Source organism: Mirounga leonina, unplaced genomic scaffold (assembly GCF_011800145.1).
Source record: "Mirounga leonina isolate KUSES-001 unplaced genomic scaffold, KU_Mleo_1.0 Mir_507, whole genome shotgun sequence".
Classification (NCBI taxonomy): domain Eukaryota; kingdom Metazoa; phylum Chordata; class Mammalia; order Carnivora; family Phocidae; genus Mirounga; species Mirounga leonina.
In genome coordinates, this window is record NW_023270789.1 from 5307453 (window position 1) to 5321162 (window position 13710).

Sequence of the window (13710 nt, forward strand, 5' to 3'; positions counted from 1 at the left end):
AATATAAACAAGTCTGCCACTTCCTTGCTTAAAATCCTCTAATAGCTTTCTGTCATTAAAAATGAAACCCAGAATCCTCTCCTAATTTCACTCAGATTTCTACTGATCTGGTCTCTTCTCCAAAATGAAAATCTCTGTGGTCATTACAGTTATGTTTGGCTCTGATCCTGATGTATATACTTGCAAAATCCCCCTCTACTATATGTTTAGCGTGTATAAACTTCTATTAAAAGAAGTTTAAGCAAATGAAAACTAAATGTAAAATGCATTTCATTTTCTGACTGTATAAAAATATTCTAGAATTGTATTGAGAAGACATAGTTTGTATTTAATTTTGGACCTGCATGGAATCACTTCAGGAAAAGAAAGAATAACATGTGTCCTGCTTGCATCAGAGAATTACAGTGAATAGCAACAGCAGTAATTTATAGATTACTAGGTAATCCTGGGGCACCTGGGTGGCTCAGTCGTCAAGCGTCTGCCTTCGGCTCAGGTTGTGATCCCAGGGTCCTGGGATCGAGCCCTGCATCGGGCTCCCTGCTCAGTGGGAGGCCTGCTTTTCCCTCTCCCACTCCCCCTGCTTGTTTTCCCTCTCCCACTGTCTTTCTGTCAAATAAATAAACTTTAAAAAAAAAAAAAAGATTACTAGGTAATCCTAATTACTAAGATTTATAGGATTTATAGGATTACCTAGTAATTTATAAATTTTTGCACAAAATGCTGTATGTTGCTTTTATGACCGACTCCTTTCCATTTCTGTAAATAGTCAGTAGTAGATAAATTACCTTAGTCATTGTCTAAAAACAAAAGCACTCTATCTTCGATAAATTCATTTAAAAGTAGAACAGAAATTCATTTAATTTTTTTTTTAAGATTTTATTTATTTGCGAGAGAGAGAATGAGAGACAGAGAGCATGAGAGGGAGGAGGGTCAGAGGGAGAGGCAGACTCCCTGCTGAGCAGGGAGCCCGATGTGGGACTCGATCCCGGGACTCCAGGATCATGACCTGAGCCAAAGGCAGTCGCTCAACCAACTGAGCCACCCAGGCGCCCCCAGAAATTCATTTAAAGTAGAACAGAAGAGGGGCGCCTGGGTGGCTCAGTCGGTTGAGCGTGTGCCTTTGGCTCGGGTCATGATCCCAGGGTCCTGGAATTGAGCCCCGTGTCGGGCTCCCTGCTCCGTGGGAGGCCTGCTTCTCCCTCTCCCACTCCCCCTGCTTGTGTTCCCTCTCTCACTCTGTGTCTCTCTCTGTCAAATAAATAAATAAAATGTTAAAAAAATAATAAAGTAGAACTGAAGATAGTCTCAAAACTAAATGGGAAACAAGATGGTTTTCTTTGGGTATGTGTATTTAGTTAGATAAGTCAATATATAGGAAGCATATGTTCAGTTTGTTGTAATAATGGTTTGTACTGATAAAGTTCTCCTAAGGAAAAAAAAAAAAAGAATATCTTATTAGGGGAAAAAACATTTCATGAGTTTTCCTTTCTTTTTTGGGGGCCAGAAATGTGAACGTCTTCTGCTTTACCTCTATTGCCATGAATTAAGTATTGAATTCCAGGAGCCAGTTCCTGCTTCGGTGAGTTGTTTACATTATGACATCTCTAGTGAAGAAACTTAGTATTAAGACTTAAGAGTGTTGGCTATGGCCTTAAGACTTCTTGTCTCAGGCTTCTTGAATAATCTTAACCTCTCCAAGGTTCAAATTTTCTTTTCTCATACTATTTCTTTCCCCATTTTGGATATTCCAAGAACACATAGGATAAAGAATGTTTTAGCACAGTACCTGATAATGTTGTAAGTATTTATTAATCTAAAATTTTATTAGGGCTCTTATGGATGTGGAATTCACTTGTCAAAAATTGCAGTTTGTTTTTTAAAGGTTTTGTTGTTGTCATGAAAACTTAATGAATTTAATTTCTGTGTCCTCTTTCACTTTTAAAATGGACATAAAAAATATGGGTGTAATGGAAAGAATCTTGGACCAAGAGTCAGAAGACTTGACTTCTCCCAGTTCTTCCATTAACTAGCCTTAAAACTTGGGGGAAACTACTTAATTTTCTGCCTCTACTTTTTTAAACATACAGTGGGAGTACTGGACTGAATTATTTCTAAAATTCCAGTTCTATGATTCTAGGCTCTGTACCTTGGGGAGAAAACAGTCTCTATGTAAGTATTAATTTGAATAAAAATGTAAAATTGAATCTTTCACACTGGCTCTTAATGTTATGAAGATAAGCCCTCTTTATGAACAGTCAAGATTAAGAAAGGACTGGAAATTTTGCAACTCAATGCTCTTTGTTTATCTTAAAGGAGACTAATAAGGAATAAAAGCTGTAAAGTCCCATAGGAAAAGGAATATCAGGGGTCCTCAGGCTTCATAAATGGAATGAGAATATGCTACACACATTTGCTCACCATCATTTGTTGAATTAAGATATTGTTGAATACCAGGCCTATAATAGAATATTAAGTAGTAGACTTGTTTACTGGGTAGGCTCAGAAATGAATTTTAAAGCACAAAAGGTCTAGACACAAGGAAGATGTTTTGTATAAATAGTAATCCTCTGATACTAGGAAGTTTGTCTTCAAGTTCAGGGACTTTACAGTAGAAAATAACTTCAAACATTTCATCAACTGTCTAAATAGCTTCTCCAAGTTCAGTTGTTTCTCAAGGGTACAAATTTTTGGCCAGAAGTTGGGGTTAGAACTCTCCCTGGCATGATCACTAAAGGGTTAATAAAATTTTTCTTATTATTTATGCTCTTTCTCCCTCTGTTGTTTTATGTCCAGAGTTCTTTGTGATATAGTTAGCCTCTAAAAGATAACATTCTAATGACAATAATAATAATAAATTTTGTTCTTTTTATTTTTTCTTTCCTTTTTAAAAAAAAAAAACAAAACTCTTCGGGAGTCATAATATTCTGATGAGCCAGATGTGTCCTTAACACTAACGGTTGGCTACCCTTGCTGATTGCGTTCTTTCCATATCTCCTTACCACAGATAGAGCTTTTGGGGCCTTCATTAACCATTAAGACTGCCACAGATTCTGAATATGATTTGGTTTTTATGATATGTGATTGGGGCCAAAGATTTAAAGTACCTTCACTATACCTAAAATTTGTAAGCAGCTGGCTCAATAATTAACATATGTTGTTTTCTACAATCAATGTGCTATGCATTTTCAAATAAAACAGTTTGGCATTTTTGGAGAATCCTTATCTATCCTTATTTATTTGTTTCTTTAGATACCAAACTACTATAAAATTATAAAGAAACCAATGGATTTATCCACCGTGAAAAAGAAGCTTCAGAAAAAACATTCCCAACACTACCAAATCCCAGATGACTTTGTGGCTGATGTCCGTTTGATCTTCAAGAACTGTGAAAGGTTTAATGAAGTATGTTAGCTTCCAAACTATAAAGTCTTGGATTATTAGTTTTTTTTGCTTTTTTTTTTTTTAATTATGTTTTTCCTGCTAAGAGATTTTTCTAATTTGATTCAAAAAAATTTTTCTGCTGCAGTTCTGTCAAAAGTAAAATTTGATTGCATCCACAGCTCTAATGAAGAAAGTTTACTGTGTATAATTTGAAGTATATTGGATATGCCTTTTTGAACAAGTTGAGGGTTGAGATATACAAGTATAGAAAGTAGTCTGTAGTTAAGTATATGGGAAATGATTATAAATAGCTTATATTTGGGTACATTTAGGAAAGGCATTTGTATTGGTTCCTTTGATTTTATTATTAATGTAGGTTAATAAACTCTAATCTCTGGTGGCTCATCTTGAATAGTAGCCCAGAGTATATAATGTTAAATTTTTTGATCTCAGCAATATGACTTTCATTAACTTCGATTATGTATTTTTTTGAGGATAAGGATGGGCTATCCTTGAGGAAAAATATGATACATGACTCACTCCTTCAAGGAAATTGTTTTGTTTTCTTTGAGAAAAGGCAAGTCTCTTATTGTTAGGGAAGATTTTCATTATTCTAGGAGAAGAAAATGGAATTGGATAAGAATCTACAAAATCTTTAGGAAGATTAACAGTAAAATATCTTCTTTATTGTGGTTGAAATTTGGTGCCATATGACTATTACTAAAAGGACATCAAATCATTTAAAGTATACTCATAGCTACCTCTGGAAGTATCTAGGTGACCTTTTTAAAATTTGAAAAAAAAAAAAAAAAATCCTTATAGGTTAAAAGTAGAGTGTAGCACTATACCACAGAGTATAGTAAAACCTTACTCACTTGAAGTTAAATTGATATAGTCCCATTTTTTGGTCTTACTTTATAATCCAGTTAGATTATTTTCAAATAAATGTGCTTTTGTGAATTGTAGCTAACATTTGCGAGGAAGAAGACATTTTATCTGCTTTAGTAATAGTTAAATAATTTATGTTTAACAGATTGCCATACAGATAGAATTCTAAGTGGTTTGTTGATGGTTTGGCAGTTTTTAAAAAGCAACATTTCTTATATGATTAGTTTTTTTGTCTTAATTAGATCGATGTATTCAGTCAACCTCCATTTCAGATTGACTTTACTAATTCAGAATTTGAGAGCATTCTTGAGGTTTCACATCAGCTGTAGTAACAGAACTTTGTAAAGAAAGTGGTTCCGTGTGTTCTGTAGAATTTTAGAAAGCACTTAATCTGGTTATAGCAATTTGTTCCCCCTAGTATGGCTGACTTTCGTCGCCAATCCTATGCAGTTTCATAACTTTAGAAAGGATTATAATTTCCCTTTTTTTTTTTTGACTCTGGTATCCTTTTTAGATGATGAAAGTTGTTCAAGTTTATGCAGAAACACAAGAGATTAATTTGAAGGTAAGCTTTTCAGACCATGCAAACTTGGTGAAAGAATATGCATTACCAATAGGTGAATATTCCTATCTTTTGCTTGCAGGCTGATTCAGAAGTAGCTCAGGCAGGGAAAGCAGTTGCATTGTACTTTGAAGATAAACTCACAGAGATCTACTCAGACAGGACCTTCGCACCTTTGCCAGAGTTTGAGCAGGAAGAGGATGATGGTGAGGTAACTGAGGACTCTGATGAAGACTTTATACAGCCCCGCAGGAAACGCCTAAAGTCAGATGAGAGACCAGTACATATAAAGTAAAATGACATGAACTTAAATAATTGTTTAAAAAAAAAAAAGAAAGAGAGAAAAAAAACCCTTTTATTTAAGTGTTGCTGGAATATCCTGCCTACAGTGGGCACCTCCTTGAAGAAGCTGATAGCTTTTACACAGTATTAGATTGAAGTAATGGACAGAAGTCACTTCTTGTCAAAGAAAGGGGGAGAGAACTCTATTTGCAACTTTAAAAGTAAAAACAAAAAGCAAAAGTGAAATGATTTGAAGATTTCTGTTACTAAAGAGGATGGTTCTTTAGAATGGCAGATGTTGGTGATCATGTGGTATTGATTGGTTCAGGATGCTGGGTGTATAAGTAAATACTTGAGGGTCATGTCGCTTGATAAATTGTCTCTTTGGACAAGAGTGCACAGCTGTTAAAAACAACTTTCATGCCTCCCCTTCCACACACATACATACTGGTTTGTTTTCTAGGTAAAATCAAAGTTGTTCAGATTCCACTTTGATGTCAGTGCAGTTGTGCATTGAATCATGCCATTATATTTTTTCTTACTTTGATGCTGTTGGGCCTTTTAGTTTTTATATTGGCTTAAAGAACTCAACGGTAGTTTTATTTTCTATTTATACCTAGAGTCTAGGAAACATCATTGATCATCATTTAATCAATTTTAATGGTCTGCTGAAATAAATATGGTAACTTTTCAGTGGCAGATCATATAGTAATCATTTCCAGAAAAACACTTCCACAGAATTGCACTTCCCAATCAGATCACCTGATCATACAGTTACTCCCATCAAAGGCAGAATGTTTGTTTCAAAATTAATCTATAGTTTTCTGTACATTTAAATTTGATTGAGAAGGTGACAACTGGCTCTTATCCAGTCTTCCTTCATGTCAGTTTTCTGATAGACCACTATTGGCAAACAGTAATCTGTCAACTACCAAATGTGTAAAATTTTCTGTATTTCACTTTGTCTTATTTGTAAATAGTGAACTAAAACTTCTGGCAGATCAGCAACATTTGCTGAGCCTGTTTTTTAAGCTAATGTGTATTCTTACTAATGTTCCTATCAAGAATGGATTTGTAATATATGCTGTCTATTTCTAATGTTCACATTCATATTTTGAGGTTCTATCTTATTTTAATAGAGAACAGACTTCTCAGAAAATCTTCAGAAGCAGCTTATTATTAAATATCAAACTATTGAAATAAACCCGGTGGGGTTAGATTACTCATCTGTCCACCAAGTGGGACATTTGCATGGACTGGGGCTTAATGGACTTAGAAGAGGCCTGTAAGTAAATCCTGAAAATGAGCCAATCCCCACTTGAATGGTTACTGGAGTAAACCCACCTTTACTACCCTGAGTTCAGCCCCTGAGGCAGATAAACCACCTTGGCTTGGTTTCATTTTTTTTCTCTTCATTTGTGATGCTCAGATCCAAGATGTGTGTTCTAGACCGTGTACAGGCTTCTCTTTTGTTGGATTAAAAAATTTAGTCCTACTTTTGTATGGACACCTTAGAATATAAAGTGACCAAAATAGAAGACTTGCCATTAGATATTTTTCAGACGTCAGCAGATTTGTGGCAAATCATTTGCCTTTTTAAAACTTCAGCTTCTGCAGTTCAGACAGTAGACTACTCAGTAAAAATTATTTGACATAATTGTCTAAGAGGTAAATATTTTTTAGTGCATATTGAATCAAATAAAGTGCTCTAAAGAAATTATTATACAAATTCCTTTGGGTTGTTTTTCTTTTCTTAAGTGTTGGGGGTAAACATGAATATTATTCAGGCCTTCTGATGGTGTATGTAAGTGGTGTTGATTTTATTACTGCTGTTGACTGACTTCATTCTGTGGCTTCCTTCTAGCTTCTCTTTCAGTTTTGTTGTAAGTTCAGCTTTAAAATTTACACCGAACTGTTCTATCATTTTACTCAAATTTTCAGGTACCTAAGAAGAGTTTTCTTATAAGAGGGAGAGAATCGTTTTAAAATGCTTTATTTATGTGCATTTCTCTCTTTTCCACAACTGTTATGATTTCAGTTTATCAGATGTATCTAAGGGCACATTTTTGGAAAGTGATGAGTAGCAGTATAACTTCTTTTGTCAAGCCATTGATTTCTAATATTTTATACTTGCTCTTCAGATGAATCCTTTTCATGATTCTTAGATAAATCTTTTATATAGGTTCTACCAGTGGGGGAGAAACTAAATTTTAAGTAAATATTTCTTGATATTTGGGGCCTTAAAAGATAATGTGTTCCCTTAAAGATATTTCCATGTTAGGTGTAATTTTTTTTTTTCTTTTAAGATTGGTTTTTGAAAAGCCACTTTATTGTCAACATTTAATAGGCTCCATTTCTGTTAACAGAAGACAATTCATATTACTGAGGATTTACTATTAAGTAAATAGCTATCAACAAACCACCCTTAAATGAAGATTTAGATTTCATTGAAGCTTTTTTCTTGTACACTGATCACTGTGTTCCTAAGCTGATAATCAATCAGTTCAGCCACTATCTAATATAACCGTTAGAAAGTATAAAAGCTTAAATTGATACTCAGATGTCATGTTTTTCTATTTTATGTTTCAAAAAAGCAAACATGGAATATCAATTCCTGAAGGCAATTTACTCTTTGTTAAAAGGCAGTATTTTAGATTTGGAGGTGTTAAGTGTTTCCTTAAAAACGTGCAAAGTTTTGCAATACTTCAGTTCCCATCTCCCATCAGAACACTGTTCCTCAGTCTGTTCTGCTGGCCTAAATTTGTATTTTTTTTAGCACTTGGCTCAGCTGATTGAGTAAAGGAACTGTTTTGCAAGGTGAAGCATGTGCGTGTTCCAAAGTATGGTTAGATTGTAGGTCATGCTCTATATAGAAACATCAAATCATTACCACAGAGAGATGATAAGGCATTGGATCCCCTGTTGAAATTATTCTTTTTGGAATCAACAAGGTACTTTCTGACTTCTATGTCTTATATAAAGGAATTTTAAATAATATAAAGTCAGTTAATTCTCACTTTTTGTTGTAACAAGTTTTTGAGATTTTTAGTTAATCCAAAGAAATAATGCTTTTAAGTAGAAGCAAAAGGTTAATAGTGTGCAAATTGTAGGTTTACCAATTACCTCAGCAGGTATCCTGCCATGTAATTATTAGTAATTAGTGTTAATAAGCCAGTAGATTTAGGTCTTCTGACTGTGCCCTTGGAGTTTGGCCTACCATATGTTACTCAGCAATCTCTTAGTATCCAAAATGGGAGTAGATGCTGTGGCCCCCTCTCCCTTGGCCTTTTTAAGTCCTTTACCCATTCCCACTCACAACACAGGAAGTATAAAGATCTCATTTCTTATTGAAGTCAACACTGCTTATTTGCATACTCAACATTGGATCGGTGAGTAGTTTTGTAAAATCCACCCACCCCAACTCCCCTAATTAAAACAATCAGATTCTTAATTCATACCATCTGTATTATTAATCTGCTAAAGATGATCCAGGGTTTTCAAGGTGTATCAGTTTGATCTTAAACTGAACCTGGATGCTTTCTTTTAGTTTTCTCACAGTTCTCTCCTCCTTGATAAAGCAATAACACTGCTTTAGGTCTGTTGCCTAATAGGCACGTCATAGTCCTCTCCCGGATGATTTTATAGGAAAGTTTGTATGCATATCACCCAGTCTATCTTTTAAAAAATAAGAAATTTAAATGTATGCTGGAGCTTATGACAATATATTGTGGCATTTTATTTTAAAAATTGGGGAAAGTTGCATATTTTTTTAAAAGTAGGTATTTGAGTAAAAAAAATTGAAGGTACTTTTTTAAGAAAAAAATTTATATGCCACAGTTTACATAGACATTTCAGATTTCAACATGTACTCTTGGATATAATGGTTTCTTTTACTTGGCCAAAATGCATGTAAAGCATATCTTCCATCTTAGTTCCTTGTGTTTGCCTTCGTGGTCTTTTATATATTTTTTATTGTATCTGAGAAAATTATCTTCAAAAATAACTCAATTTGGATATATTTGTCATAATCATACTACAAAATGTACAAAATTAAGTTTAGCCCTTTTCTAGCAAGTAATCTTTAAAGTAAAAAATGCACCGAATTTGTATGTGGGAAGGCACTCAAATGATTTTGTAGGTGCCACTGCAATATTCCCTTTCAGGTGTGGCCTAAATTTCAGTCTTAAGAAGAAAGTGCTTGTCTGCTCCTGGTCTGAAAAATGTAGGCATTTACTATGTTTTAAATCACAGTGAAACATGTATATAAGCCTATAAAAACAGTATGTGCAATCTGAAAGCCTGTTAATTTTCTATGTAGACATACACACGAAAGGGTTAAATTCACAGCCTTACTAGTTCCTTGCTTCCAGTATTTCAACTGGTCTCCTCCCCTCATTATTATTATTATTATTATTATTATTATTATTATTATTATTACTACTACTACTACTACTACAACTATTATTTTTGCACATAATTAACTACCCTTCAATATGATTCTTAAAGAAAAAGTGCTGTTTCTGTGGTATTGTATTCTCTAAATAATCATATTTAATTTTTTAAAACAAGGTTGCAGTTTCTAATTGTTCCGTTCCTGTGTTTTTTGCTGGTGTGTATTAAAAGCAAGATTTTCTTTTTCATGGTTATTTAATACATTAGCTGCCTGTAAATATTTCTTGTTATAATGCTCTGGAATGTGTTGTAGAAGTTGTATTAGATTAGTTTAAAGCCTTGTTTGAAAGCCACATTGTTTTGGTTATTTCTATTAAATTAGAAAATTGAAAAAGTTTGCAAATGAATTCCTTTTTTTCTTCCTGAGTTGAGATTTAATCATTAGTTTGCTTGAAAAATGTTTACTGTATGCCAGGCACTGGAGATATAGAAGTGAACAAGATAAATTACAGTCTCTGCCTTCACAAGTGTTTAGACTCTATATGAGAACAATCCGTGTTATGATGGGATCAACAAAGAATATAGTAGGAACATACAGGAAAGGCTCTAACACCAAACTTTGTTGATCAGGGAAGTGATCTCTTTCACTCATAAAAATATGATGACAGGGGACCAGGCAGAGTGAAGAGAGAATAAAATATAGAAAAGTCTGAAAATGAATGGGAATGTATTTATGTATTCCAGGACCTGAGAAGTTCAGCTTGGATTAGAATATTAGTTGGAGCAGTAAAATACTAAGCTGGAGAACTAAGCCAGGGTCCTTTTTAAGCAGTGCCTTGAGAGTCATGTTAAAGGGTTTGGGGCTTTCACTGATGTTAATAAGGAGCCCTTGAAGAATTTTAAGAATTCTTCTTAAAGAATTATCCAAGAATAGGGCTTGAGAGAGCTGATATAATCTGACTTGCCTTTTTGAAAGTTTGTTTTAAACTGTGAAGAATGGATTATGGAGAATATTGGAAGTGGAGAGAGAGTTGTCGGCTGTGAGTAATCCAGATGAGGCCTAAACTAGCTATCTGGTAGTGGAGATGGAACCTAGCAGTCAAATTTTAGAGAGATGTAGAAAGTAAAACAGACCAGTAATTGAGGCCAGGTGGTCCTTACCTTAGGCATATTTTATATGACACCTGTTAAAGTAATAAAGAGTGGGAAAAAGGAATAGATAATGAGTGGAGAGAAATGAATTCAGTTTGGGAGGCATGTTGAGTTTTAGGTACCCGTGGAGAATGAAGGTGTGGGTGTCCATGGTTCTGGTGCTCATGAAAAATAACTGAGCTGCAGACAGAGCCTCTAAGATCCATCAAGATCCCGTCTGTCTTGTCACTGAAAAATGGCTAGCACATGATAGGCATTCAGCAAACACCTGTCAAAAGTTGAGCCTTTAGCATAATGTTGTTAACTAAAACAATGTAAGATATGTTATTGCCTAGGAAAGTTATAGAATGGTAAGAGTAGGGTACTTACGGTAGCAGAGGAAACATTTAAGGAGTATATTAAAAAAAAAAAAGATTCTATAAGAAGACTGGATTATTTTTGGAGGAAAGGCAGAGGAGCCATAATGGAAGATGAGAGAGGTTTCATAAGGGGTTTCAAAAGGAGTATCCTTGAAATCAAGTGTTAGAACAAGAGATGAAGTAAAGGTACAGTGGCCACTGAGTTGAGCAATATAGAAGCCATAGGGAGAGCTATTCCATTTGAAGCTGCAGTAGGAATACAGTGGGTTAGATAAGTGATTGAGTATAGATTGTTTTTCAAGAAATTTGACTTTGGTTTTTCTTTAGGTCATGCAGAACTATGGCCATGAATAACCAAGTGAAATATCAGAATGGAACTTCAAATTGTTACCTTTCTGGATGCATTTTGTGTAGTGGAAAAATCGAGTTTTGGCCATTGGGCCACATGAACCCTTTGGTTTGAACTGGTAAACTTTGTTTAACCAGTTACCTGTGTGAACTCTGAGTTTCACTTTATTTGTCAAATTAGGATAGTTATATCTAGCTCCTGGAATGAATATGGACAAGAGGTCATTTATAGCACAAGGTTGACAAATGGTAAGTTGTGATAAGGAAACATACAGTTTCCTTTTTTTCCCCTATTTCCTCTTCCTGCTATTGCCATGAAAAGGGGCAAGTTAGAAATGTAGTTTCTCCTTTTTTACTAATGAGATGAGAAAAAATGTAGATGCAGGGCCCCAAGGCTTTAATATCTGTCCTCAACTCTTAAATATTTAGCTTGTCCTTCACTTATTTGAGACTTGAGTTCTAAACTCCAACAAACACCCAAATTGGCCTCTACATTTTTAAGATAATACTTGCAAAAATGAATTGGTAGGATAAAACACCTAATCCAAGGTTTTGTCTCAAGCTTCCCCTTTTCATGGCCTTAGGTGGTGGTAAATATGTCACTATTCTTTCATTTATAAAGTTGTTACTGTTGATCTGGAAAGGCAATATATAGTGACCTCTGTTACTGACAATATGGTAGACTGACTGCATGCACTGGGGAACCCTCCTAATGGTATAAAACATCTGAAATGCTGGATAAGATTGATTTTTAAAAATCTTTAAATGTATTGCTGAGCTAGCGAGGAAGATACTCAAAGCTGTAGCTTAAGCCCTGGGGTTTTTTTTGTTTTTTGTTTTTTCCTTTTTCCTTTGATTTTTGGTTTTTCTTTTTTTTTGTAAGCGAGTGTCTGGCTTAAGCTTTGATTGCCAAGGCATCCACTTCAAAGACAACTTTCTGACTAAACACATTGCCAGCCACACAACTAGATAAAGAGCCAGGCCTCCTTTCCCCAAGGAGGCTCCTTTGATTTACAAATCTTGGTTGATTTCAGTAAGTTGACCATTTGAACCACTTGTCTTTTCCACACTTTAAATAATTCCCATTCTCTTGTTTTAAATTCACCAATAAGGAGTGAGCCCATGAAACCCTAGACCTACCGCCAACCTCAGTAAACATGGAACCCCTGGTCCTGTGTGTGTGTCTCCCCCTGCATCCCCCCCACCCCGCCCCCATCTCCCTCTGCAACCTTGCTATGTGGGCCCAGGTGTACTGTGTAATTTCCAGGTCTTGTAAGTCATAAACCTTTATTTCTTCAGTTTCCTGATGGTTGTTGCTGAAGTGTCTTGCAATCATAATAAGAACCACAGAGGCCCATCCAGCCACAGCATTAGTTATTGGTAGATTGAGACCAGTACAAAACAAAGCTCCACTTCATCACCTGTAGCATTTTAACCAAAAATATTTGACAGTCTAATCATATGAAACAATTAGACAAAAGTGCAATGTAGGACATTTACAAATATGTCTGGTGTGAATTTTTAAAGTAACTGTTGTGTCAAAGAGGTGGGGAGACTGTTAACAGATCAAAAAACAACATGTAATGGGAGCACTTGGGTGGCACAGTCAGTTAAGCGTCAGACTCTTGGTTTTGGCTCAGGTCATGATCTCAGGGTTGTGAGACATCAGCTCTGCACTCAGTGTGGAGTCTGCTTGGCTTTATCCATTTCTCTCTGTACCCCCCCCCCCATGCTCTCTCTCTGTCTCTCTAAAATATATTTTTTAAAAAAATTGTGTAATGCATTAACTTAGATTTGATCTTGAATTAAATAAACCTAGCAATCAAAGCCATTTTAGAGACATTTGTGGAGATTTGTATATGAATTCTTAATGATATGGAATGTTTAATTTTCTTAGGTGACAGTCACTTTTTCCTTATACAGAAGAATGTCCTTTTTCTTAGGAAATGCATGCTGAAATATCTAGGAATGAAGTGTCATACTACTTTCAAATGGTTAGGCCAATGGGTGTGTGTGTAAAATAGATATATGAGATCATGTGAATGTGGCAGAATAACAACTGGCAAATCTTAGTGAAAAGTAGATGGGGTGTTTATTATTTCAAATTTTTGAAGACTTCACAAAGTTTTCAAAATAAGGTTTAGCGGGGTGGAACAAAAAGCGTGAATCCAAAGAAGTATTGAAAAAGTTGCTCCAAAGGCTCTGCCAATCCTTGTGTCCTAAAGACTTTGGAATGGGCTAAGCTTTAAAAGGGAGACAGAGCATAGGGCTAACATAAGGGTGGGGTCAGAGTGAGATACTCTTCCAAAACCTGGTCCCTCAAAATATACACTCAGTGAAAGAATG

At 35.1% G+C, this 13710-nt stretch overlaps 1 protein-coding gene across 2 annotated transcripts in view; it reads left to right on the forward strand.

The window, feature by feature from the left end:
* TRIM33 (tripartite motif containing 33) overlaps window positions 1-10705 on the forward strand; it is a 119657-nt gene extending 108952 nt beyond the window's left edge. The window contains exons 17-20 of one of the 2 annotated variants that reach the window (XM_034990242.1): window positions 1505-1579; window positions 3250-3402; window positions 4784-4834; window positions 4914-10705. In XM_034990242.1, coding sequence (XP_034846133.1) covers window positions 1505-1579; window positions 3250-3402; window positions 4784-4834; window positions 4914-5126 — 492 coding nt within the window. In that variant the 3' untranslated portion in view covers window positions 5127-10705. The remainder of the gene's footprint in view (window positions 1-1504; window positions 1580-3249; window positions 3403-4783; window positions 4835-4913) is intronic. The other variant, XM_034990243.1, reaches the window with a different exon arrangement.
* The last annotated feature ends 3005 nt before the right edge of the window (window positions 10706-13710 follow it).